The following is a 26,638-nucleotide window of genomic DNA, read 5'->3' on the forward strand; positions in this document are numbered from 1 at the left end:
CGCTTGAGATTTGAAGGGTACGAAAGGAAAGACAAAGCTCTTTAATATGGCCACTAATCTAGACACCGTCTGGGATCTTTCCACTATCTGACAAATTTGGCCGTCATCCAATGCGATTTGCGCCATTCTGCCCTCACTCATCCTATGGACCACGTCTATATCTCAGTCGGTGCGATCTGTATCTGTGGCGACTCTTAAGTGCTTTTAATTATGTCCATTTAAGTCTCAATATCGCCAGCTTCCGAAGCGCGCAAATCACACAGAACCACACACATTGCCGTCGCAGTGGAACAGGAAACTTACTTGGTAGTTGGGGAGCCGGAGGAACTGCTCGGCGCACTCTAAATAAAGCATAACAATTTATGAAATTTTAATTTTTACACTTAATAACACGCCGAGTTATGGGCGCGCCAAGTGAAACGGGCCAAGCGAATTCGCCAGGAAAAGCGGCCAAAGTGAGAATGGGGGGATGGGAAATGGCTCAGGGGAACTTTCCTATAGAGACATCAATGTGAGACGAGCGGGCAGGTGGCCAAACCTCCGGGAGTGGGACAAACTGCGCTGCAACTTGTGTGGCATCAACCGCAGACGTTGGGCGCAATTAGAGACGCCCGATGCCCGCTGTATATTTTTGGTGCCCGACCGACTCGCGGATTATGCCACAAGTCGGGTTGTCTCACGTTCGGAAAATTCGCCAATGCCAAACTGGAACATGCGATTTAAATAGCTTATATAAAATGATTACCATTAAATAACACACGAAACTATACAGATGTATGGACTAGATAATTATTGCAACACCATGCTGAAATTGAAAAGGAGAACATCATGGACTTCGGATAATCCTCTGAATAATATACAGGGCAATACAAACTGATTTGTCGAACCCCCACGGAAAAATACAGTTCTTGCGTGAGCTGAAAAGTCGATTCGATTGCTGCTTCAATTCAAAATGCTCCAATCAAGAATTTCCAATTCAAATTAAAGAGGCCACTGAATGGAAAATTCCTGGCGGAGGATTGGGTAATATGTTTTCCCGTCCGTTCCTCTTGTTCTCTGCTATCATCTCCTATTCCGTTCCCGGGTGAACGTTTAAGAATTTTGAAAGCGCATCTCCATATTGTTTGATCAGTTCTGGCTGGGATCGCTGGAGGTGCTGGAGTCCAGGCGCAATGCCCTCTCCATTGACTTATAATTGTTCGAGATCTCGACGGCATTGTTGAGATCGTTCATCATGGTAGCGATGAGACCCTGGTGCTCCTGTTGCATTTTGGCTTGGATCAGCCTACTTTCCTCCGCCTGGCGAAGAACCAAGGACTTGAAGAGGTTCTTCTTAATTTGCAGTTCGTCCTGCTCATATCCAGGTCTTTTATTGACCGGCACCGGAGTCCTGATGCTTTTCGGCACATTCAAGTGGCTGGTATAAAGCGGAGGTTTCTGTTTGACTGCGGAAATCTGGCCTCTGCTCTCCAGAATTTTTCGTTTGGCAGGCACTTTGGCGTCATAGGTGCGTCCGGCTTGGTAGGCACTCTGGGTTTTGGTGACATTGCCACTGTTGGCCACTTGGCTGGTAATCAGTTTCGGGATTCGACTGGGACTCCTGCTTGTCGTAGGCTTATTGGGTTGCTGCTCACATTTTACAGGCAAAGTAAACTGTGACTTGGGAATTTGCACCAGATCTCTTCGCCACAGTTGATGATGAAGCTTCGAAAGATCAGGACTTGTGGAGCTCCGATGAAGTGGCTCCAGGACATTCTCCATTGGCTTGGTGTTCTCCGCCTTCGGGGGATCCAACTTGGTCACCCAACCACTCTCTGCTGTGGCCAACTTCACGGGTGTCAGCGTGACAACAACTCTTTGCGGCGGAGTCAGAGAAGCATCCTCCAGTACCAGCTGAGTAGTCATCCCAATTGGCTTGCATGGCGGAGCAGACATCTGCATGGCCATGTCGGCTGTGTGATCATAGATCATCGTCTCCGATTGCTGTAATCTTTGGCGGAAGCGTCCCATTATGACCGGAGGACCAAATCCTGGTTGCGATTTTGTATTGGTAGATGCATCCCTCCGTTCAGGGCTTGTAAACTGGTTTCTCTTCTGGACCACCTCCTTGGTCAAGGCGCACAAGCGCAGCCGCATCATTTCCAGCCTCTTCCAGTCAGTCATCTATTAGGGATATAATACAGTTCATATGCTATCTATCTCAGAAGATAATCACCAACCACCGGAGGCAGAATAGGTTTTTCATTCAGGCAGTATCCCGACTCGAACTCGCCACCTCCAATATTGTTCAGATCACTAAGCAACGTCAGCTGCTCTGTTTCTCCGGCCATTTTCTGAGAATTTCGCGTAGAAATTTCGTGTGGAAATTTCAGGTATCAAAAAATATCTTTATGTTCAGGAATTTATTTGTTGTGTGATGTGTATGTTAAAGGAATGGAATGGAATTGGAAAGGCATGTGAGTTGAACCAACAACGGCTGACATTTGTAGAATGAGTGTGTTTGCTAGGAGAACTAGCCTACACACCACTGTCGGTAGACTACACTGGGAAAAATACTCTACACGCACACAGAATCGATAGGTTTCTGTTGTCACACAGATATCTATTATATATTACAATGCTAAGTCCGCTGTTGCCGTTTTTTCCTAGTGCATACCACATGCACTGGCCATCCGCACTTTTGCCTCCCAATCCGGACGGAGAGTCTGACAAATGCGCCGCTCGTCGCCGGAGCGTGCCACAAAAGGTACGGGCAGTCGAGCGTGGAGCTGACAAACAAGGAGCCCAAATAAAGTCCACTCCATTACCGGCAGGACATTCGTCCTCTCAGTGAACATACGTGTATGGGTGTGTGCGGACCGTCTGGAAATTCGTCTTGGGCGGCTTGTAGGTGTGATTTGTTTTTTAAATTTCAGACCGGAGCTGCAGAAGCTGGCCAATTTGTCTCCCCCAGTGGCTGGTTGACTTTTTATTTGCAACGGAGTCACGTAGCATTTTCACTTGCATACTTGCGACATGCGGCAATTTTCCACTAAATTTGCCATGTCAAACATATTTCGGACCGGCCTGCAGCTCCTCTCCCCATAAAGAATTCAAATTAATACATTAACAGCTCCGGATAAGCGACCTTCGGGGAGGAAAGTAAATGCTTGGCTCCCACCGACAGGTAATAAACGCCTAGTCGTTCGTGCCAAAGTCTCGAAAGTTTTGCTCCAAGGCAATTTGCCTCAAGTGGCAATTCGGGAGCGTGCCAAGTGCCTCGGTAACGGTAACAGCCCACGGATTACGAGAACACGGCGTGGGCACAAGTGGGTTAAGGCGGGGCACTCTGCGGCTAACCGCCTGCGCCACAAAAGGTATTTATCTCATTGTGCAGATTAAGAGCTGCTGTCAAATTAGGTGAGTGTCGTCACGTGACACAAGATGAGATCTAGATGGCGATGAGGTTGGAAATAAAGGAAAGGTGGGTGGGTAGTTCAATGAAGGGCTAGGAGAGGGATACCAATGTAAAATGCTTGCTCTAAAAATGGCTTAAATTGGTCGCACAGCACATTATCTCCACTTATTAGCCATATCAACTTTTAGTCGGTATAGGAAAATTCATATTTTCCAAATTTTCCCATTTTTTATAAGGGGTACCATCATCAAAATTTGGAAAAATGGCAAAATTCTCACTTTTCTAGGCTGGAATGTCATTCGATTGGAAATTTTGTAACGATTTCAGCAAGGTATGCCATTCCATATTGCGTCTACTACTTTTTTTGTTTTTGCAGGAATACTGATTATTTTATTTCCCTAAATCGGGGTGACCGTCCGAAGTTATTATGCAAAGCTTAACCCCATTAGAAACCTGTGCCCGAATCCCACTCCTCGCTTTGTTGAAAGAGAGCCAGACTCCGATCCGGTTACACTTCATAAATTTAAAGAATTATGAGCCGTGACCCAGACGGAAGCGGAATGCAATTCAGCGAAGTGGCCAGGACGTAGTGGGTCCTGGAGGAAGGAGGTCAACAGGTAATAACGGTTGCACGATTGGCTGGCCCTGACAATTTCTACTAGATTTACAACCCTAGTGGAAAGGGGCGATATCGGATTGCAAGCACCCTTCTTACGTTACAATCCCATTTTGTGGTCGAGCAATCGATGTTAGTTGAGCATTGATTTTCGCTGATTTGGAAGGAAAGTTTAAGAGTCGCTGGCTGAAGTTCAAAGGCTTGGCTTTAATTGAGTTGCCAATGGGTTCATGCATATGCAGGGCGCAATTAAAAGTGCGCCAAGAAAAAGCGAGAAAGACAAACACTGGCGGAGGAAAACTCCTTGGAGGGGTGGAAAATGTCTGCGAGTGACTCAAGTCGAGTCTCCTGTCTGTTGACATTTCGCGGTATGGAAAAAATTAAATTAAAATGCAAATTAGGCATTCCTGCCGCGGTGTCTGGCCTGCAGTCTGCGATCCCCTTTTGTGGTCCTTGCTTTTCGTCCTGGCGTCTTGGGCAAAAGTGACAAATTGTTGTAAACACTGCAAGTTACGTATACGCCTCGTGGGACCTCGTGGGATAGTCACCTACGAAAGAGGGTTCAAAGGGGCGAGTGGAGGCAGCTCCACCTATTGTATACATATTTTAACACAGCCAAGAAGTGCCGACTTAGGGCCAAGATGAATGTTTTTATTGCTGCGACTTTCGCCGTTCGTCCTTCGTTTCTGCGGTAAATTATGCAAAGTAGTTGCGTAATGCTCTTGTTACAATAATTTAATCTTGTAATCTGTTTCTGTTCGACTCCCGGCAAGTGCCATAAATAATTCAGCTGGCCCGCTGCTGGAGATGCCGGAGGGAAATATCCTTGGAAGGAATCTTTGCATTTTTAATTTCAAGGTAAACAAGCGCAGATAACTTCGCCGCCAGAAACGGAATCCTAATGAGCCTCTCCTCAAGGTGACTTCTTCTACTTTGGATTGACATTTCAGCGAAGGCTGAGCCAGTTAATTCAATTTCCGCAAGCTGAAACAAAAATAAAAGAAGAGTTCACAAAGTTTATCCACGCAACCCCTTTTTTGATTCCTGGCGAAGGATATTCAGGGGAAGGGGCACTAACGAACCCCATTTGCGGCTGGCTAATTGTGCCATACGCATCCTTTGAAGAGCTTCTAAGAAACACGCTATGGGATAAAAATTATTTTTTCATCTGTTACAAAGTGCCTTATAAATCGTAAAAGGCATTCTTAAATTCGCAAATATTCTTAGCTAATTATTCCCTGTGCTTCCTTTAAGAATCCTTTCACAGGATCCCACGTCAGGCCAAGACCATAAATCAGCTGTCACAAAATGTAAATCCACCGGCAAAAAAGAAATCGCAGACAATATAAAATTTCAATAACATTCCCGGCGTGTCTTGTCCTTTGGCACAAGGTGCACATGGAGCAGCCACAGAGTCGCACATCCAGAGGCAATAAGGATACGTTTTTTTGGGCGGAAGGAGTTGGTAAACAGGATCCTAGCGGAAGCAATACACGTTGACACGTCGCACGGATACAAAATGTGGCGCTGTTAGTTCCGCACTTTCGCCGGAGACAAAGGACAGCGGCGTAATGTAACGGAAACCCTATTGAATTGCGATAAAAATCGCGTTTGCCAGCGAGCACCGTTTGAACCGCCCCACCCCTCGTCCTTTTCGTCCTTGTGCTGCAGCAGACACGGGGTTAGCCGTTTTAAAGCATACTTTGCGGCTTGTCAACAGACGGCAAAATTTATTGCAAATGTACGCCAAAAGAGTTGCACGAAGCCAGAGACAACTGTGGTGTGTATAAACGGGTAGTTTCCCTACAGCGAAGGCCTTGTATTTTATTGGCTACAAGTCAGTGCTACAAGTCCCACATATTAGAACTCAATTGCCATTTCAATGCTGTATTGATATGAAGTTCACATTTAAACGCACCATTCTTAGGAAAGTGCATCCAACATTCGTGGTCTTCAGTTTGGAATTCTGCTCCTGCTGACAAGGTTATCGTTACGCTTATTGATTGACATTTTTTGCACTGCGCTTGTCGCCACGATTCCTTCCCCTTAACCCTTTTACACCCTAGGAACGGCGACATTTGGCGACGGCGGCCAAGGGTTAAGAGAAAGCGACAGCTGGTGCTCCGGTTTCCAGCTTCGGTTTTTGTTTCGATATCGGAGAAGAGTGAAAACCCCAAGAAGCAGTTATCATCTGGGGCAGGTATGCCAAGACCATTTCCCTTATGAGTCCATATGGCTCGGTTCTGGCTTACACGCACATCCTGTCAGCAGCAGGACCTTCCAGGACCAAAGGACCATTCACATCACCTACACAATGCGAGCGGAGACGCACAATGGCCACATCAATTGTGCATTTCATTTAACTTGCCACGCCCGTGTGACTTTTAAGTGTTGCCTTATACGGCACACGCACACCCCCGTAAAGCCCTTGGAAATATTCCCCATCCCGGGATCCCCGAGTGCTGGACATGACAGCTTCTGCATGAGCAACTCGCTCTCTAAAACTGCCCCTATGGCAAACATGTTGCTGCCAAAAGGCCGAAAGCCAAGACCCGTAGTCTGTAGGTTTTTAGGTGTGTTTAGGTATTATCTGGTGCTGGGTGTGAAGGGGTATTGCTGGTAGTGAGCATGTGGCATGTGGCCCCACCCACTGTGCACCATCCACCGCCCACAGCAAACTTTGTGTGCGTTTGTGTCATTGTTAAATTTTGCGCTCGAACGATCTGCAACGGATGACATCCGTATGGCAGGCAAGTTACTTTTTGATTTACAGTATGCTACTTTCTATACCCCTTACTTGGACCACGGAACGGGGTATATGGATTAAAGGGAGAATCAGGAATGTATATGGTAATTTTAAAACTAAAAGAGTCGTATAACAATATTAAAAGTCCTTTTTTTAAATTTGTTTAATAATATTATTTAGTGGAAAACCCTTTGGAATATTTAGCCACGAATCTGAGTAGTGAAGTACTGGGAATCTAAATTGCCTCGAAGGCTTCTGCACATTTCTAACTTGTTCATCAAACGCCTGGCTGCCCCGCCTGACCTCTGACCCTGAAGCAGTTTCCTGACCCCGCGCCCAAGCCCCGAATCCCTATCCCGATCCGGAGCACTCGTCCTGTCCAAGGTGCAGCAAAGGTTGTCACAAGTCGCCCGCCTGTCGTTTGCTGGTTGTTGGTTGTCGGTTGTTGGCTGTCGTTAGCATTTGGTTTAAATTGCGCAAAATGCGTGTAATTGCTGGAACTGACGATTGAATGAGCCCGTGTATTAGGAGGAGATGCAGACCGAGATGGAGATGGCAGATGGAAGCCAGTCCGGTGGAGATTTAAAGTTTCTGATTTGATTTGAGGACGAGCTCTATCGTGTACCCTCAATCCGCAATCCTGAGACCCCTTCTCCAATCGACCGGCTGACTGTAGTAATTATGAGCGCATTGTTGTGCGAAAAATTGAGTTTCAGTTTCGGGGTTTTCGAGTTTGTTTAGAGCTAAACTTGTGCCGCACTACTTGGACTTTGCGGATGGGGATGGAGCTGCGGCTGGTCTGCATCTGGAAGTGGACTCTGGCAGATGTTGCCGTTTCCGCTTCGGGCTGGCAACAAAGTGAAAGTGTCCGGAAGGCCAGAGAAAGCTGTGGAGTGGCTAGAGAAACTTAAGCGAAATGCTGGAGCCATTAGAATGGGTTGAAATTACATTAGGAAGAAGAGCTTGTATTGAAGAACTGTACTTTGCTTAATTTATAAAGGGGATAGTTGGATATTCCTTGTTAACCACAATATACACCCTTATTTTTCATGTATTAACCTTTATACAGCCACCTTTCCCATTTCCAGTTTCACTTTACGCTCAAGTAGGCGCAATTAAAAAACTCCTTTCCCTGCTGCACTTTCCATTTTCGCATTTCCATTTGCATGTGCAATGCCTGTTATTATTGCTGTTGATAAAAGATTGCACAATGTTTACTCGCACCACCCACAGACCACCGCCCACTGCGCCCCGCCCCCTTTCGCCCACTGCATGGCAGCATTTTTCGCAATGGGCAATGCAAATTTGCGGCCGATGCGGTAATTGCCGCTCATTATGGTCAGGCAAATGTGGCCATCGCCATTTGCCAGTTGGCTGGGAATATGGACCGAACCCGACTGATAAGACAAATGCAGCATCCACCTGCCACGCCCACGCGTTCCAACGGTCCAACGCCCACATTGCACTCGCTTTTAATGCAATTTTTACATTTCGCCCGCGCAAAAGAGGCGCTGGCCAGGACCGGTCCATAAGTCACTTTAATGGGCTTTCAATGAGGTGTGCCCCGGGAAAATGGCAAATGCATTATGGCATTTTAATGTTGAGGTATTCCAATGGGCCTGTGCTGTGCTACCCCCACACACAGGTAAGGGTTAAAGGGTAGTGGGTAAGGGTCGCCTGTAATTTCAGCCATTTCTAGGAATTTACAAGGAACAGAACTGCTTTAAATGACCATAACATAGTTTGGCGAAAACTTTAAGCCACAAAAAGGTAGTTGTCGCCCCGGGAAATAATAAATTATTTTGAGCAAATGCCGCAGGAATTTTGTGCTTGCCAAGGAAAAGTTAAGAAGCCAAAAAGTGTATGTATAAAATGTGGGAATCGTTTTCCATGAGATTTATTGGGGACTCTACGGTTAACCGAGGTTCGCTGGAATTTATGTGACTGCGTTTGTCATCTTGCCGGCGAAAGGAATTCGAAGGATTCACACCTCCGAAAAATATGCATATGGCTGGGAAATTCTCCAAAGCCCCCCGACCACATGCCCGATTTAATTTGCTGGAAAATTTAAACAATGAAAAGCGGGGGCGGTATAGGAATTAATTCCCAGCCACGGAATGAACTTTGACACCTCGTGCAGCAATTTTGCGGTGGACAAACCTTTTTGGGACTTTGCAACTTCTATGCGAATCCCATTCGGGTTTTTCAGTTGTTTTTTTTTTTTTGGTTTTTTTGAGTTTAATGAGCCCGGACCGATGTCGACAGCAACATTATTATTCCAAATAAAAGCGCATTATGCTGGATTATCAACTCAAGTCCGGAGTGGAAATGGAGCGCGTCCCATATGGCGAGAAAGGTAGGAAATGCGAAAACTTAATTTCCATCTGGCGCGCCATGTATGAGGCATCCGCATTCCACTGTCCTGGATAAAGGACATGGGATACGGGGCACAGAACACGGGACACGGGACACTTGACCACTCGGCCACTGCCACCCCCTCGGCGGGTTTTGCTTAATGAATGTGCCGAGTCGTCCTTTCCACATTTTGCTGTCCTGTCCTGTCCTCTCCGCTTTGCAATTAAATGTGAAAATGTTGAAAATAATTTGCATTACGTCCCTGGCTTATCGCCTCTGCAATTAAGGTAGTTTCTGGAAGGGTTCTGTTTGCTCCGCAGGATGGGTGAATGATTTTTTGGGGAATTTAATTACTGCAAGGATTTAATTATGTCATCCCCAACGGAGCTTAGTGCCACATGTCCGGGGAATGGAATTAAAAATGCACGAAGATGGCCAGAATCTGGCAAATTGTCCAATGAGTCGTCCGGGGTTTTAACTGCCAGCAAATTTGATCTGGCTGCAGGACAAAGCCCAGAATCCACACTCAATTTACCTGCATTGTCCTGGCTGCACTGGCTTTGTTCCCCGATTTTATTGGCGGATTTTCGCACTTGAGAATCTTTTTCATGGCTACCCGTTCGTTTATTTTAAATGCAATGCAAAAATCGCGCGCTGACAATGAGCGGAAATGAATTATGTTTGAGTCCCAACACCTCACCTCTCCCTGCGGATTTTTGGACCAGCCCCCCCTCCACCTCTCCGCCGATTCTGCATTTTTGAACCACCGCTGAGGTGGCGCTATATTGTGCCATTGTGCAGCATTGTGCGAGTGCATTTCGCGTTGCACAGTCACAGTTTATTGTTGCCACGCGGAGGCAGACAAATAAATCAATGACAGCGCGACTTTATTGTTTCGCTCACAGAAATATTGCCTTTATAATATAAAACAGCGGCCAGGCACTCCGCCCGATCGTGCCCGGCTGATAAATAATAAAATACCTATAGCTAGTATCCCCTGGGAGTTGGGGATCACCAACTCAGGGGCTCCCTTTATATATATTAAATGGGCTGCGGTCTGGTCATCTATTTACAACTTTTGAATGATGTACGGCAATAAAAATCCATTAATTGTGGCGCGCGAAGAGAGGAGCGAACCAGATTTCCCCATGAGGCACGAAAGGGTTCAGAAAACAAACTATAAGTGATATTAAACATATTCAGTATGGACATACTAAGAGTTCCGAACACCAATACATTTCATGTAAGATTCCAGGAGACGCCCTTTAAATTGCTCCGTCACTTAGCAAGCTTTACGACTCTCAGGTTTAAGATTTAACTAAGGAAAACCCAAACCTCAAGCAGCTCCCGTCCTTAATCCAACTAATACGACTCAATTTAAACACCGCTAAATCAACAACTGCCACTCAGGAGGAAAGTCGGGGAAAATGCGAGGAAAGCACCGAGAAAACCCTCTCCGAGCTCCAGCTCGAAGATTGAATAAACTGTGAGTAAAATTAAAAGTGCCACAAGAAGCGACAGGAGGCGGGGCAACTTCATCCGAAGGACGAAGGCAGCTGGAGCAAATTCGTACACCTACAGGACATCCACCCACTCAAACATTTTGAACAAGTTCCGACAGAGTGCGCCACATTTTTACGCTTCTTTTGGTTCATTTTCAATGCATTTAACTTGAGTGACTCTTTAATCCTTGTAAGTATCTTAGCGGCAAAGAAGAGCTCCTTTCAGGACACCCTCCCCACCCCCCCTCCCATTCGCCGGCTGCCCCTGGCTACATCTTTGGCTACAATATTTATTTACCTTGCGCCTTTTGTGCCCACGTGCAGTTTCTGGGTCCCGTCCTCGTTTTCCTTCATCTATATTGCCCGAGACCTCGACTTCCTTTCCCAATTTCGCTGTCGTCGCTTTGCAGCTACGTGTCCTGAGTCCTTGAGGGCGCACGAGCTAGGGGGCGGGGCTGTCTGCCACTTGGCATATTTTAAATACATTTCATGCGCTCCTGAGCTCGGTTTTCTTCTGCTGCCGAAGCTGCTGCCTTCCTGCTCGAGGATATTTACTTCTTGAAAATATGTTTACTCGTGTTGTGCATATTTTAATCGTTTACTTTGCCACAGACTTTTTCGGCAGTGCCTCCCCCTTCCTCCCTTTTTCCGGCGTCTGTTCTATATGTCTTTCCTGTATGAGTTACGTTTAAGTTAAATAAGCCATGCGAGTCCTTTTTCCTCTTCGACTAATTTAAGCCGGAATTTAAACTGGTTCGGGAGAAAGATTCTTTCACTTGTTTGATTTGTTCGTGCATTGTCGCCCCAATATGCGATTGTTTTACTTACTTTTTCTGCATAAACGATAAAATTATTGAAATGCATCTCGCGAGCAGGTGTTTGCCATTTGTCTGTGTGCATACTCCACCCTATATTGGGTTATCCTTTCCTGATGAATTCTAATGAGCTGCAGAAGATACGAGTATCGCACTTTTATACTAGGAACCTCGAGGCGATTCGTTAGCTCACGAGATGCGCTTCGACGCGTTTTCCTTGGCTGGATTGGAGGTATGTAATTGTAACTGAGGGGGGAATGGGGCTTTAAAGCGGACAAAGTTTGGCTCACAAATAGCCAGAGGCTCCAAGCAGTTGTCTGCCAAAGTTTGCTGTTTGGAACACGGTTTAAACAGAGCTAAAGGAGGAATTTACATGTGTATGGCATTCATTGATGCTTATCGAATATTAAAGGTAATGCCCGTCGTACTCATACACCAAAAGTCTTCACCCCTTTGGCGATTCCCTTTGATTGCTCAGTTTGTCGTAAAACTTTGGGCTCTTCTTCCACTTCAACCCCACTTTGGCTTTGATTCCCGGGGAACGCCTGTTGAAATTATTTCAATTAAGTTTCTTACAAACCAACCACTCCCTCTCCTTGAAACTCCCCCCGAGAAGTCCCATGGAAACCTTGCGCAAGGACTTTCTTTCATTAGTTGCGCTTGTTTTTGTTTCGCCCCGAAAATTTATTGTCAGGTTCGATGGCTGGCAAAGTTTTTATTGCACGCGCGCGGAGTTTGCCACTTGTTTGCTGGCTTTTGATTATTCAAATTAAGCTTAATTGTTAAGGTGGCCCGGGTTTCATTGCAGGCCGATGGGCTATAAAAGTATCGTTCTTATTGGGACAGCACTTTGGCTTAGTTTTCGATGGTGAATGGACGCAGAAACTAAGTTTGAACTCCACTCGCTGCTGTTTGCAGTTGGAAGCCTCAGAGAGCGGAAACGTTTTCAGTGCCAAATATTTTTTGCTCTTGCTTCCAGCATTTTGCGGTGTACCTTTTTGTGACACTCCCCCTTCCGGCGACCACTCGCAAATGAGCGCACAAAAAAGGATTGTTTTGGGAATGTGCTTAGGCGAAAGGATACCCTACATTCTGCCAACATAACATTCTGGGAATACTAGTTATAGTAGCACCAAGGAGAAATAAAAATACCCTTAGAAATTATTCCAAAGAAATCATATTAAGACCACTATTTGTCCGGACATGATAAAATCAGAAACTACATATGATGCACAAACACAGGGTATTCCCAAATGCAGCCCAGAAACACACACTGGCACACAATGTTGACCAGCGGGAATGGCGCGAAATTCGTGCATTAAATGGAGTGGACTTCCGGTTGGTGAAAGCTGCGGCATCGAGTGGCGGGATCCTCCAGCGAGGATATTTTTGCAGGACGAGCCGGCGGGGGGATGGATGGAATCAACTGCCGAATTGATGCCCACTGGCCAATAATCCATTTTTAGGGCCTTCAACCAAACCGAAATATTGGCTCATCCATTGTTTCCGTGCTAATTGTTTGGGACTACTTTTGCCAGCAATTTGCCAGTGGAAATCCACGTTTTTCCACTCCCAGTCCGCCCCAATTTTCTTTCTTTTTTTTTTGGCTTTAGGGGGACGGAAGGTGGATGGATTTGCGGGCACAGCTGCTGCGAAGGCTTGCAATTATTTTGCAAACAATGAAATTGTTGCTGCGTGTGCAAACATAAAATCAAATTGTGTGTAGGTGTGTGCAGCTGTTGCGCCACAGATACGGATACAAAGATACGAGGACCGAATACAGACGCCGCTTCGGATACAAAGATACTTGTGAGGTGTCGCATCTGCCGGCGAACATTTGCCTTGATTTGATTTTACCTATTTGGGGAACTGCGCAGTCCATAGATATGCAAATTACTTGTCGGCGGCATGGCAGGTGATGGCTCAATAAAAACCGTAATCAATACGCAGCCGGAACGAAAAGAACAGGGGACCTGTGCCATTACGTCCGCTATTTACTCCGAAGTGAGCAAAGCACTGCAAATGAATTTAAATAAGCCCAGGCAGCCAGGGATTCGCTAACAAAGTGCAAATCGAGCGAAATAAATCACGGCCCATGCGACACGGAGCCACAAAACTCGCGATCTGGCTAAATTAATCACGTGGCCATACATCAAAACAAACAGATCATGACAAATGCAGAGCGCAAATCGAGCAGCAACTCTTGCTTTCCCGCCCCTCGATCACAACTCCTTTTCCTCTGCGCCGAAGAGACACCTCGTCCATTGTCCGCTGCCAAAACTCTTCCATTTGGATACCCTATTTAAAGTGGGTATCCTGCATTCAATGCCTAGTGAAAAATCGTATTTAAATGAATATTAAGATTGTAATTTTAAGAGAGCATTCATCATTCGACTTTCTTCTGGTACTAATCCTTCCACTGCTGCTGCTTTAATTAAAATAATTTTTACGTTTGCTGGCTGCGCTTTTCCACGTGAAATTCCACCCCAGAACAAAAAGGAAACCCAGACGACATAGCCGCCGTCATGTTCGCGTGTCTAGAAATGTGTCCGCTGGCCAGGTTTGCATCCAACACCAAATCCATAAGCATCTCACCATCCCGATCCCATGTCCATGTCCATGCCCAAACCCATTCCCACTGCACTACTCCCTGCAAAGTCCACCAGTCTCCGGCCAATGCCAACGCATAAATTATGCTTCGTTGTCGTTTGGGGAAAAAGTAGCAGTCGGATCGTCTGAGGTGACAAAAGGTACCGAACACTGAAGTACTGAGCACTGAAGAAATGGAAGAGTTGCTGCGGGAAATTTCTTGGCAGGCAGAAAATAGATTTCGCCGACTAACTGACTGCCTGCCTGCCTGGATGGTTGGCTTCATTGTCCGAGGCGCAATGGAGTTTTAATTGTCCAACGGGGCCACATAAATTTAAGCTGCGCGATTTAAGATTTTCTAAAACATTTGAAGTCAATCTATCGCAGCCTCTTAATGGTCAGCCAGGTGCCAAGAGAAGGGCCATCCCCCAGACAAGACCGCAAAACACAGAAAACACAGTTTGTGTGTGCAAAAACAGAAACAGAACTTTTGGCCAGCAGCCAGCAGACAGGAAAACTCTTAAAGTGTAACCAAACCGATGGGAGAGGGAAATGTTTTGCATTTCAAATTGCATTTTAATCGCATTTCAACCTGAAATGCCATTAGACATAATTCGTTTAGCTGCATTTGTCATTGGCCGAGCTCTGTGAGCCCTCTGCTATTTGCCATTTGCTGTGTGCCCTGGCCAGGCCAAATCATTTCGATATGGCCATATTTGGGCGCTTCACTACGGCGGAGGACAATTGACGAACGTCCGCACACGTAAATCAACTTTGGCATTGATTTCCACTGGCCGGTCGGACTGGATGTCCCCGGCTGATTGCGATTTGTATGCAACCGTCCGGCAGATTATGCAATCAGTCCACTCCCCATGTCAAATTCAAATGCCTGTCGTCCTGCCGTAATTGATTGTGAGCCGTCGCCCGTCCACTGGCATTTAATCAATTTATGCCCGGTGCCCGATTTGTCATTCGCCAGTCGAGTGCTGACTGAGTGCGTCGAGCATCGAGTACTTGTCGATCGATGCCGGTGCACTGCACCCGGTGCTGCGCCTTGGCACCTGTCGCCACCTCCCATCGAACGATCAAGCTGTCCACTTCGAAAAATGCCGATTGACAAAAGAACAAATGAAATGTTCAAAGCACTGGGCTAGTAGCCCCAATAACTGGTATCTTGACACACCTATTTTATTTCTATGCTTATATTACTACTTTGGTAAATGGTTTAATATTTTCGTTTGATAATGCAATCCCAAGTAAACCTTTTCCCACTGTGAATAGCTGGGTGCAATGTCTTTAAATCTGCTCAGGTATAAATAGCCAACTCACCTTGCGGACGAAGGTGTTGAAAGGCAGGTCCATCGATTGATCGGCCGATCGCTGGCACATCTAGATTTAGATTTAGATTTAAATTAGCCCGACGCAGCCCATCGATTTTCCCGAGCTGACCCTGAGTGCGGCAGAGACATGAATTCCTTTCTTCTTTCACGATTTATATGTGTTTTCGGGCGGCCAGCTGCTCGAAAAACTCAATTTCCTGCGCGAGGACTGGGCAACCAAAAACCATCAAATGCTTTACGACGGCAGACCGCAACTTGAAATTTAACACACGTTGTACACACTCAGTCGGTTTTGACCCCTTTGGTCTGTCTGGTCTGCGCTGCGCTGCTACTTTTTCATTTTTCGCATGTAATGTGTGTAATCAAAGTAGCAAAATCCAAATCATATTTCCTTCATTGACCACAAAATGTGGGCGGCCAACCCTTTTCCCTTTTCCCCCGTGCGACCCACACACACATTCATCTTCGGTGCGCATATAAAACATTTTACTAGATTTATACAATCAATGCTCTTCGCCTCGGAACATTTCTTAACCTTGTTAGATACGTTTTTTCTCCTTGCCTGGGGGCAAAATTATTGGTCTGCGCATATGTAATCATCTCTGCGGAAAAGTAGAGGTTTGTTGGGCCGAGGACACACCATAAAGTGCACACAATCAGATCGAAATTCGTTTTAGGTACAACTCCTTTGAGGCTGTATGCATGAGGGTGTATGCGACTGTCTTGGGTTCGCTTCATGGCCATGCATGGTTCGGGGTTCATTCCCTTGTCATCCTGGATTTCCTGCGTAGGACACTGGCAGTTCCAGCAGGCTGGATGGGTCTGCATTTGGCCACTTGATAGTCAGACGGACTTTTACGCATATGTCGTCAATTTTTTATTTATCGACATTGCTTTTTATTAAAAGGTGTTGGACGGGTAGAATGGGCAACTTCAACTGATTTCCTCTAGGTTTTACTCACAGATATTTATAGCGAAAAGTATGTTTACCCCAGGGGTAAAATCCATATTAATACCCACTATCTTTTCTACATGCAAATAACTCAAACAAAAGGTAATTTTGAAGTGGGTTCCAACTAACAAAACTGCCGAGTCACACGGTTCACAGGGGTCAGGGGTTGGGGCCAAAGGTCTGACACCAACACGTCGCTTGGCGGTGGGCGAGAGTTCATTATTAAAAGTTTTTAAAAGCAGATAAGTGCACAGACTGATAGAGATACGAATATCCCAGCTTGGCAAACACTGCCGCATCCACACTCAAAACGGAAGTTGCACTGCGCGAAATTTTCCTTGTTCCATTTAAGACTATCCGTTTCAGGTATTCCCTATCTCAGTTTTAACTAATTACCGAAAATGCGAAATATAATATATTGTAATTCAATAATAATAATTGGAATTAGAATTTTTTTGCAGTGGAGTGAAACGATAACGATAGCCCCTGCTCGGGCGCCACTTCACCTCTAATTGAAACATTAAGTTGCACATCACGTACGCGGTGTCAGACACTAGACGCCACCAACAGCCGGGAATCGGGATGGGAGTCAGGGAATCAGGGAATGGGGGTCACCTAGGAGTATGCTAAAATGCGGCTGCGGTGGCCTTTGGTTTTACCTTGGTGCTGGAGCAGATGCCCTTCCGTACCCCCTCGACTATCAGGGACTATCAACCACTCAGCACTTTATTTTTCCGTGTTGGCATTTTAAAAAGGCATTTAAGCTGAGCTCCGTGGGTTTTTGTTAAGTGTGCAGAGTGATTACGGCGGAAATTTGTTTGTCTATGATTTCGTAGAGGTTGCCTTTGCTGGGGGCAGGCAGGGTCTGATGAAGATCTGCCGCTTTTCGCGTATCCACTCGGTCATCACTGTCGGAGGAGTTGGATATAGAGGGGTTTGAAGTCGGGTCAACTATCATCAACTCACCCCATTTGGAACCCACAATCACTGGACAGGCGGCGTGCTTTGTGCGGGGATCACCCTTTCCATTCGTATCCAAATTGTACCAGAAGATGGCGGTTCCAGCCTGGGGATACACAGAATACCCCACGTCTGCAAAGACGGTGGCTCCACCTTGTTCGACATCAGTCAGCTGGAAGGTGGGTCATTATTTTAGTAATCTTTTTTATTAATCCTTATAATTACTCACATAGAAAAGCACAGTAGCAATTCGATCGCCCAAATCCATGGAGTAGCTACTTCGTGTGTCAGTGTGATTACTAGACGCAAAATCAAAGTAATCCATGTGCAAAAGATAGTGTCCACCTATGCCGTAGTTAATCACCTGCAAATTAATAAGTCTTAAATATGTACATAAAAACCTGGGTACCTACCTGAAATCCTTCAGAATCAGCCAGGTCAAATCCAGTCATGTCCATAATGCGCCTAGTAATTCCCTTCGTTAGCTCGTTACTCTCCTTTTTGAACCAAAAGCCCTTGGCAGTTCTTCCCCGGTTCTTTTTTGGAACTCCTTGTTCCTTATGAACTCTGGTGTTTTTCATATTTTGAGTAGCCTTGCCTATCAACATTGATATTTCTCGAGCAGAGAGCACTTCATGATAAAGCACCACATATGGATCCAATCCGATTTGCTCAATTTTGAGAGGAGCTAAGCGAAGGAATGGAGTCGTGGTAAAGTTATAGAAACAGTGCAGTCTAGTGGAGCTCTCGAGGGGTTTGTTGCAGCCTAATTTGAACGAATTTGCGATTGAAACTATCCGCTCTTTATCTTCTGTAGGGGATGGGTCTGGTTGATTCTCAATGAGGTCCGTTGTTTTTTTCCACAGTCGAAGAAGACGCGCATCGTGGGGCTGTAGCTTCAAGCAATTGTGCAGCAGTGACAAGGCTTCTGAATAGTTTTCTAGAAATAACTACAGTTAAGTTTAGTACAGCTAAAGGTGTGACCACTAACTTTCTTTTATTTGTGCCTCGGCAAGTATTCTTAGAGCATCCACTTCTTTGATTGACAGGTGTCTTGGCTGAATGAGAACTTCCTCTTGGAGGCGCTGAGGCACTTCCTGCAGCCATTGAATAGCATCCGATGGCCTATTTTTCTTGGCAAGGATAGCACCTACCGAAAGAATGTCTGCAGAACTCATGCTGGCACTTTAGAGGGAGATAAGGGACTAGAAAATTTTGATTATTGAACCCTTTAAAAGGTACCCACTTGTACTGCTTTCCTTTTATGTTCCCATTAATAAAATCGCCAACTTTCAGGTCATATGTACTCGGAATTCTTCCTATGCCCTCGCAGGCATCCCATAAGTCACGTTCAGTGGGAAGCTCATCCTGCCAGCTGTAAAATGCTTTCAATTGCGAGATCCCCACTGGCTGCTCCATGTACTTTCGCCACTTGATCCAATCCTGATGCAATCGTCGGATGAGTGAAAAGCTATTCAGAGGATTGGACAAATAGGATACAGCATTCCTCCTTCCTTTCTCGTTTTCTGCACGCATGACTAGAAGTTGACTGAGGAAATACTTTAGTCAAAACGTTTAGATTGGTGACTTGCCAATCTTACCTGCGAATCATCTCCAGCTTCTGCTCCAGGGCATTTGTATAGTTTTCGAGGTTATCAATCAGTTTCCTTTCCAGTTCCAGGAGTGGCACCAGTGTCACCAGTGACAAGGAGTGACTCCTTTCAAGCGGACGGTCTCCCAGGACCAGGGTGCTGTGAAACAGCATCACCAGAAGACACCTGCTAAAGTAATCCATTGTTTCTTCTTTGATGCCATGTATTGCCGTAATTATGAGTATTTACTTTGACGTTTATTCAGGCCTACTAAATGGATCTTATTTTTTAAAAAGCATGTTAGCTTATTTCGCATTTATCATACAGTCATTAAGCTGTATTATTTTTTTCGATCCAACTTCCTCCATTTGAAGAGGTGAAAAACGCAGAAATTGTGTGAAAGTTTGAGATCATATAAATTTGTATTGTATCTTGATCTACTCAGAGGCCAAGTACATATGCACATGTATATTAACTTTCATGTTTTTAAAAATAGAAACCCGCTTTCTTATCTTGTGATTTTAATGCCAACTGTCAATTAATGGCCATCATCGTTACGACCATCAAACGAGATTTGGGAGGAATTTCCATTTATTGATTTTGATGAACGACTTTGGGGAAAACACCTCTAATTATTCCCCTCCGGAATGGCGCGACTCGATTTACAATTGTTCTTATCGCCGTGAAAGTTTAATTGACAGCTTTATCGATTTTAATTTGACTTTATTGAGTTTCATTGTGGTCGTATAGTATCACTTGTCTGAAAACAGTTTCGCTGAGAATCACATTCGCTTTTTGAGGCAAGGTCTGCTGAATATCTGTTCACGCTCTCGGATCCACTTGTTGCACACTACAAAGAAGTGAATAAGAAATACAGATCGCAGGTGATAGTTGGTAAGATGGTGAACATACCCCACTTGGAACCCACTATAACGGGGCACGCGGCATGAAGAGTTTGAGTATCAATTTGACCGTTGTCCCTGAGATTGTACCACATTACCACAGATCCGCGTTGTGGGAAGACGGCCTTTCTAATGTTTGGAAACACGGTGGCTCCACCTTGTTCTACATCCGTCAGCTGGAGATAATTGAAAGTAGAAATACATGTATCTTATTTGCCACCAGGAATATTTCAGTTACTTACGTAGAAGAGTACTGTCGCAATGCGATCGCCACTCATGGCAGTCATGTTGGAGTTCTGTAGGAAAAATTTAAGTCGATGATGATAGCACTTCTCGTTGAGATCAGTTACTTACAGTATTGTTGAAGAAGTCGTAGTGCTGGTCGTAGTGGCCTCCCAAGCCGTAGTTCATCAGCTGCAGCATCTCGGAGCCATAGAGATTGAACCCGGTCATGTCGGAGATGCGGGCATTAAGTCGAACAGTGAGGGGGTTATAGCCATCGGGAAACCAGGCCACTTTGGAGGTCCTGGTCTTCACCACCTCGTTCCGACCGGAGGAGGCCTGATAGACGGTGGCCCTTTTGAGACCTGGAGTGGCCATACCTTGGAGCTCTGTGATTTCCTTGGGTGAGAGCACATCGTGGTAGAGCACCATGTAAGGCTCCAAACCCACCAGCTCCATTTTAAGAGGAGCGAGGATCAAAAAGGGCGACGTGGTTCTGTTGTACAGACAGTAAAGCTTGCTATCCGCGGACGGCGGGAACTGACCTCGACAGCCCACCTGGTAGGCAGTTGGCCCGACTGTGGCCTGAGCCTGCAATATTTTTATTCCCAGTTGGGTTAATTTTAGCCCTATCTGATTGACCTTATCAACCAGCCAACACAACACCTACGTACCTTCACCGGAGGCGCATTGTTGGTGCCCGTCCTTATCATCGTTTCGATTTCCGACTTCTTCAGCAACAGTTTAATATCTTGTGGGTTATCAGTCAGAGCAATGTTGACAACTTTCAGGGCATCGGCGAGCTGGTCTGTTTAGATTTTAATAGTAGTGACACTATAGTAGTAGTAAGGCACCTTATCTTGAAATCCGTAACTACTTACTCAGCTTTAACAGGGTTTCAGCATAGACCATCCGCACTTCATTTTTGGAAATCTCAAGCGGAGCAGCCAGGGAAAACGCATCCATCAATACAACGGTCTGATAGATCCAGCTAGCAGCAGCCATATAGTTTTTCTGGTCAAATAGGATTTGGCCCATGGCATAGGTATCCAATACAGTGAGACTCACACTGCAAACATTATGGGTTAGTGGGTTATCAATAAATGAATGTTTGACTAACTCAATCCTACTTGTACTGTTTGCCATTGAGGAGTCCATGGGCGATTTCAGGCACTTTAAGGCCATAGGTGTTTTGAATGCGATCCAAGGCGGTCACAGCCTCCTCCACATCCGTGTGGGTGGGCATGTGTTCCCTCAACTCCTGAATTCGCTCCACCTGGGAAAGACCCACGGGATCGTCCAGGTAGAGTTGCCAAGTGATCAAGTCGCGATTCATGCGCCGAATGAGGGAAAAGGAGTTCAGGGGATTGGATAGGTAGTCCTCAGTGGAACCGCGAGCTTTGTCATTTTCCAAACGCAGACTTGTTATGCTCCTAAAGAAAAATTAAATAGAAAATTGGTTTGGGAATAAATTTTTGTTAAGTCAGCATTGAAAAAAGCTAGTAGCCTAGTACCTTTTTACGGTCTGCAGTTTCTTCTCCAGCTCGACTGCGTAATCCTCTAGATTGTCGATCAGCTGGGCCTCCAAATCGAGCAGCTTGACCATTCCTGCCACCGAGGTGCAGTGGCTCTCCTCGCCTTTCGCCTGGCGGAGGAGTAGGAGCAGCACCTGGTAGGTGAGCAGCACCCTCACCGGAAGCAGCCACTTTGAAGAGCGCATCATGGGTTACCTTTCTGGTCGTAGTTCTATGTGGGTCTACGTGCCGGAGCCAACTGCCAGAGCCAAAATAGTCGGAGTTGGCAAGTTAACATCGGGCCGAGATAAATAATAACCGTATTCCGTTTATAGCGTTTTGTTCGGCTGCTGATAAGCAACGCATTGATAGCGGCACGCAGCGATTTAATTAACCCGAGAGCACCGGAACAAAAATATTGAGTTGGCACTACGTGCTCACCACTTGGAAAAGAGCTGCGTCATCAAAGAACGTGCTCGCCCAGATCACTGACCACCGCCAATACTATGTGTGCAATGAGCAACTGGGTATGGAGAGTCACCCAAAGACCGATGGTTGGAAAAGCAATCTCAGGTGAATCGTTTAATGCCGCTATCTTTAAGATAGATATTTATCTACATCGATTAAAAATAACATTTATGTGGAGGTTGTTCGCACATCGAAGCTTTTGTTTTTAAATTTGAAATTTGCATACTCTAAAGAAGTTTACTTACCTAAACAGGATTTTTCTTTTCCCAAAGACATATACTTCAAGGTCTTAAATTTAACTTTTGCTCTAAAATACTCTCTTTCGAAAGGAGTTCACACAAAATTCAGGTCCTCAATCAACATGAATAAACTATATTTGTATTCCACCGCCGATTTACTGCTCATCCAACCTGGAGCGGTACGCCCAGCGCTCTTCCTATTCTACACCTTGGAGACGATTTTAAACATGATCTGCATTGGATATCACATCATCGGATTCCAGCCGCTCGAGTGGAGAGGGCAGGAGGTCCACTACCTGTGCCTGCTCACCTTTAACGTCTTCATGGTGATTAACTTCTTCCAGAGCATCGCGATTTGCACGGGACGCGTGCCCAATGTCTTGATGGAGATATGGAAAGCCTCGGTGGCAGCCTTCGCCTTCATCCTGATATCCTTTCTCACCATGTGGGACGTGGAGCAGCAGTTCTCTGTGTTCTTCGTGAGATCTAGCGAGCAGGTCCAGGGCGAGCACAAAGAACTGCCTCCCGTTCACCCGATCATCCGCTACAAGACGGGTCAGTCCATTTCCTCGCTGTTTTGTGGACTGATCTACATGCTCCACGCTGTAATAATGTTCGACGTCAGGCTGACCTCAAAGCTTATTCTCAGTGGATCACGGCACCTGCCCATTCCCCTCTTTGTCCTGGGTCGCGCCTTTCATAGAAAGATGTATGCCTACGAATGGTTCAAGGAGTTTTGCGGGAACAATACCATTGAAGTCTAGTAGTCAAGCTTCCTTAACTGACTCCTTTTTTCGGCTAAAATATATGTACAGACATTCATCAAATGTCAAATACTGTCAGTTTTATAAATTATTTTATTTTAGTTTTATAATGTCTGGAGCGGAGTCCCTTTTTACTTGGGTGTATGGACCGGGTGTCACGCGAGGGGGCAGTGTGGTGGGGCATCACCAGCCCGAGGCCCTGCGACCAGTGCTTTTTCTGTTCTATACCCTGGAAACCATCTTCAACATGTTCTGCATGGGATATCACATCTCGGGCTTTCAGGCCATCGAATTCCATTTGATCGAATGGGATACAGTTGCTATTCACTACTTCTACCTCGTGACCTTCTACTTCTTTATGGTGGTGACCCTGTTGCAGAGCGTCAATATATGCACAGGTAACACACCCGCCGTGGTCACGGAGATCTGGAAGTCCTCGGGGGCCGCCATCGTCTTCATCCTGATATCCTTGAGCACGATGTGGGACGCGGAGCGGCAGTTTTACGTGTTTTTCTTCGCGAGCGATATTGGCGATAAGCATTCACATGAATTTGTGGAAGACCGCCCGATGCACCCGATCTTCTACTACCTTCGTGGAATGTCCGTCTCCTCGCTGACCTGTGGAATACTCTACCTGCTCCACGCCACTATCATGATCGACGTCAAGCTGACCAATGACCGGAACCAAGGAGAGAGCAAGGGTACCTACATGCCCATACCACTTTTCGTCCTGGGGCGATTCATTCACAGGAAACTTAGCGCCTACGATTGGTTTCGGGAGTTCTGCGAGAACGAGATCATTTACTTGTAGCCGGACTCCCGAAACTTTTATTCAATGATTCAAATTTATTCAAATTGCAGTTTCACATTTTGTAATATGGCACTTTCCAAATTTTGTAAGTACTTATACTTAGCTAATGTATGTACTTAGCTTGATGTATTCATAATGAATATGAAATGCATTTTTATATATATAATACTTCAATCTGTAATCAGCAGAGCTTTTCGAATTCGTTACGTAGTGATCATTTTACACATATGAAGGATAAGGGAAGTGTCGATTAGTTGGCACTCGTAATTAATTTGAATCTTCCGCGTGCAACAATGTAAATCAAAATCTTATATCTCACGGTTGGGTCACTCGACCGTGCAATTCTTACTGGTTAATGCTCGCATTACTGAACAATTGCTATCTGCTTCCGCCATGAGTGAATCCATTGAAAGGGTTTTTGTGGAAACCTAAATGCCGCTTTGTATAGGGCCCACTTGTTGTGTGAGTGTGTGTGTGTGCCAAGGTATGGCACAAAAAAGGCTTTAAATTTTACACTTTTATGGAGCGGCCAGCGGGTGATATGGCTATGGCCGCATACGGACGGGGTCGGGTCATATGTCCTGCCGTTGATATCGGCTTAACTTTGCCATAAAACTGTCAGCGTCATGCCTTTTGCGGGGTCGGGTTGCTGGACAAATGAAATAAATTTTACAGCCAAATGGACAGGGCAGCCAAACAAAAAGTCCAATGCACGGAGGCCCAGAGATTTGTGTGCGTGTAGTAGAACGGAAAGGCAAATCTAATGCGGACAACAAAAGCACCTGTGACCTGGAAAACGTCCTGCCGGCCGCACCGAGTTTATGTCCGTGACCGTAGACTCCTGGCTTCGGCTGGCTCTACGGGTGCGCTGTCAACAGCTGGACGGGCCTTTAAGCTGCTTTTGGGCCACTTTAAGCCAGACATGGCAAATATTTGCTCAAAGCATTGTGGGCCCCGAAGGCAGAAGGATGTTCATCAATTAAGTGTCATCAATCATTGGCGAATGGATCAAAATCAGCGACTACGGCGACGGGCAAACATGTCACGGTACAAAATATCGTTTAACCTAGAATGCCAGCACCACAAAACCTATTTACTTCGGTAATGTGAAGTTGCCGTCTCGGAAAATCGGAAAATCAGAACCTCATCCCCCATCCGCCATCCCTCATTGTACTTAACCATTTCGAACACCTAAACACACAAAGCTAATGCATTTTTCGGGGGAAGGTCTGCAGTGGCACCTTCAAAGCCATATCAATTTCAATTGGTGACCCACTGAAATCCATCGCGGCTATAAAACTAAAAACCGCCAAACTTTGAAAAGTTTTAGCCTTGCTTTATGGGGCTGAGCTCAAATCAGGCGGAAACTCAAGCACTTGGTACTCGGAACGACTTGTGAAACAATGCTCCATTAATGGCGCCCAATGGTCGAGGATGCCGCCCGCCAATCTTCTTCTCCAATCTCTTCCAATTCGAAATCAATGTCGGGCGGTTGCAGTTATGATTATTGCAGTTGTCAAAAGTTTTCAGAGGATTGGTGCTGCCCGATGATAATGGGCTGGGCAAACAGAGAGGAAAGGTTTATGCAAATGCCGGCAGGGCTTTTATACATTGGCAAACAGACAGCGATGGCTCGCTAAAAAATGCTTATGACTTGTGTAAACAATTTGGCCACGCAGTCCTTGCTCCTCGCATATCCTTTTACGTGTAGGTATGCCCGACCCCATTCGCAGGACTTTGCTGCTTCTGCTGCTCCTGCCCCAGTTCCAGTTAGGAAAGACCGAAGGAATATCTCCAGATCCAGATCTGGTGTGTAAAAATATTTTATGGACTTTGGCATTTGGCTGGGGAAAAGTTACTTTGCCCGATAAGCGAGCATGTGTGTGACTTCCGTTTGTCCTTGCATGTCCTTCCTTGGCGAGAAGCACACACATTTTTATTCATTTTCTTAGCGGCCATTTTTATGCCCGCACACGTTTTCCATTAGACATCAACAGGACTGTCATTTCCCTATTTTCCTCAGCGTTTTCCACGTCTGAGCCCCCAGTCTCAGCATGGGTGAAAGTCGCAGGGCGTGGGTCTGGATTTTGGACAAGCTCGAGACTTGAGACCTGTCACTCCCGCTCCCGCTAATTGAAAACTGGGTCAATTGCCGGGTAGCACATTAATCAAATTCAGAAGCCCGCCTCCTATTGCATTCGTCATTAAAGCAATTATCATGTTGGGACAATTACTCTTTGTTAGAATGGAACTGAAACTTCAAGCTGCGAAACTTCAAACTGCGAATCAACTGACTGAAAACTGCGCCAAGGTGGCATTAATCTTCATAAGCGTGACAAGTTCATTAGAATAGCAAACACGGCATTCATTTCCTTCTCACTGTGGCCCCATCCCCGCGAAATTTTACCCCTTGATGGGCCGCTAATTGAGAATGTAAGTTAAGCTCATGCTGGGCACATCCAGTTCAATAGGTAGCTTATAATGAACGGGAAAATGGATGACTTTATTTAGGGAAATATTTACATATTTTAAGAATATGTTAAATATATAAATATATATATATATATATAAAGGCCCTTGCCCTTTCTGGAATGAGAGCATAACGATTTAATTGCAATCGCACAAAGTGTTACCTTATCCCTTACGGTCACGACTTTTATTTATGTTGTTAAGCATAAGCATAAAGAGTGAGTAAAAATAATCCCGTATCCCTTTATCCCGCCCACTAAACCCGCCCATTTCCACCGTGGCTTGCATAATTCCGCGGATATAATTTTTTAGCGAGGCGCTGGAGCGCGACGCGTATAATGCGCATAATTTCTATGCCACGTTGGTCACCCGAAAAGTAAATGTA

General features: G+C 45.6%; 5 protein-coding genes across 6 annotated transcripts; 2 read left to right on the top strand and 3 right to left on the bottom strand.

Annotated features, from left to right (window-relative positions):
- Window positions 1–767: 767 nt before the first annotated feature.
- Window positions 768–2,519, bottom strand: LOC6612895. Its single transcript, XM_002037351.2, has 2 exons — window positions 2,220–2,519; window positions 768–2,163 (listed from the first exon to the last, which is right to left on the bottom strand). Exons 1-2 carry the CDS (start codon window positions 2,328–2,330, stop codon window positions 1,129–1,131), a joined length of 1,146 nt encoding a protein of 381 aa, XP_002037387.1. The 5' UTR covers window positions 2,331–2,519; the 3' UTR covers window positions 768–1,128.
- A 13,305-nt stretch (window positions 2,520–15,824) lies between these two features.
- LOC6612896 (prolyl 4-hydroxylase subunit alpha-2) lies at window positions 15,825–19,457 on the bottom strand. 2 transcript variants are annotated; one of them, XM_032721228.1, is made up of 8 exons: window positions 19,114–19,457; window positions 18,874–19,053; window positions 18,519–18,821; window positions 18,264–18,457; window positions 17,686–18,212; window positions 17,502–17,636; window positions 17,279–17,444; window positions 15,825–17,220 (listed from the first exon to the last, which is right to left on the bottom strand). In XM_032721228.1, exons 2-8 carry the CDS (start codon window positions 19,035–19,037, stop codon window positions 17,135–17,137), a joined length of 1,575 nt encoding a protein of 524 aa, XP_032577119.1. In that variant the 5' UTR covers window positions 19,038–19,053; window positions 19,114–19,457; the 3' UTR covers window positions 15,825–17,134. The 2 variants fall into 2 exon arrangements, with proteins under 2 accessions (XP_032577119.1, XP_002037388.1); XM_002037352.2 differs by having other exon boundaries at window positions 18,874–19,457.
- A 96-nt stretch (window positions 19,458–19,553) lies between these two features.
- On the bottom strand, window positions 19,554–21,761 carry LOC6612897 (prolyl 4-hydroxylase subunit alpha-2). The gene is made up of 8 exons (XM_002037353.2): window positions 21,503–21,761; window positions 21,119–21,421; window positions 20,870–21,057; window positions 20,663–20,796; window positions 20,121–20,579; window positions 20,009–20,062; window positions 19,777–19,942; window positions 19,554–19,714 (listed from the first exon to the last, which is right to left on the bottom strand). The coding sequence occupies exons 1-8, from the start codon at window positions 21,709–21,711 to the stop codon at window positions 19,647–19,649; spliced, it is 1,581 nt and encodes a 526-aa protein (XP_002037389.2). The 5' UTR covers window positions 21,712–21,761; the 3' UTR covers window positions 19,554–19,646.
- Window positions 21,762–22,250: 489 nt separating this feature from the next.
- On the top strand, window positions 22,251–23,087 carry LOC116801464. Its single transcript, XM_032721230.1, has one exon. It carries the CDS (start codon window positions 22,332–22,334, stop codon window positions 22,971–22,973), a length of 642 nt encoding a protein of 213 aa, XP_032577121.1. The 5' UTR covers window positions 22,251–22,331; the 3' UTR covers window positions 22,974–23,087.
- Window positions 22,997–23,863, top strand: LOC6612898. Its single transcript, XM_032721229.1, has one exon. It carries the CDS (start codon window positions 23,017–23,019, stop codon window positions 23,782–23,784), a length of 768 nt encoding a protein of 255 aa, XP_032577120.1. The 5' UTR covers window positions 22,997–23,016; the 3' UTR covers window positions 23,785–23,863.
- Window positions 23,864–26,638: the final 2,775 nt, after the last annotated feature.

This window comes from Drosophila sechellia, chromosome 3R (assembly GCF_004382195.2).
Source record: "Drosophila sechellia strain sech25 chromosome 3R, ASM438219v1, whole genome shotgun sequence".
NCBI lineage: Eukaryota > Metazoa > Arthropoda > Insecta > Diptera > Drosophilidae > Drosophila > Drosophila sechellia.

Coding starts and splice junctions, on each gene's coding strand:
- LOC6612897 (XM_002037353.2), bottom strand. CDS start 21,711: ATGATGCGCTCTTCAAAGTGGCTGCTTCCGGTGAGGGTGCTGCTCACC. Junction 21,058..21,118: donor CTCAATGGCAAACAGTACAA/GTAGGATTGAGT, acceptor TAATGTTTGCAG/TGTGAGTCTCACTGTATTGG. Junction 20,580..20,662: donor ACAATGCGCCTCCGGTGAAG/GTACGTAGGTGT, acceptor AAAATATTGCAG/GCTCAGGCCACAGTCGGGCC.
- LOC116801464 (XM_032721230.1), top strand. CDS start 22,332: ATGAATAAACTATATTTGTATTCCACCGCCGATTTACTGCTCATCCAA.
- LOC6612898 (XM_032721229.1), top strand. CDS start 23,017: ATGTACAGACATTCATCAAATGTCAAATACTGTCAGTTTTATAAATTA.
- LOC6612895 (XM_002037351.2), bottom strand. CDS start 2,330: ATGGCCGGAGAAACAGAGCAGCTGACGTTGCTTAGTGATCTGAACAAT. Junction 2,164..2,219: donor AACCTATTCTGCCTCCGGTG/GTTGGTGATTAT, acceptor TATCCCTAATAG/ATGACTGACTGGAAGAGGCT.
- LOC6612896 (XM_002037352.2), bottom strand. CDS start 19,067: ATGGATTACTTTAGCAGGTGTCTTCTGGTGATGCTGTTTCACAGCACC. Junction 18,458..18,518: donor ATAAAAGGAAAGCAGTACAA/GTGGGTACCTTT, acceptor CTCCCTCTAAAG/TGCCAGCATGAGTTCTGCAG. Junction 17,221..17,278: donor GATTGTGGGTTCCAAATGGG/GTGAGTTGATGA, acceptor CTCCTCCGACAG/TGATGACCGAGTGGATACGC.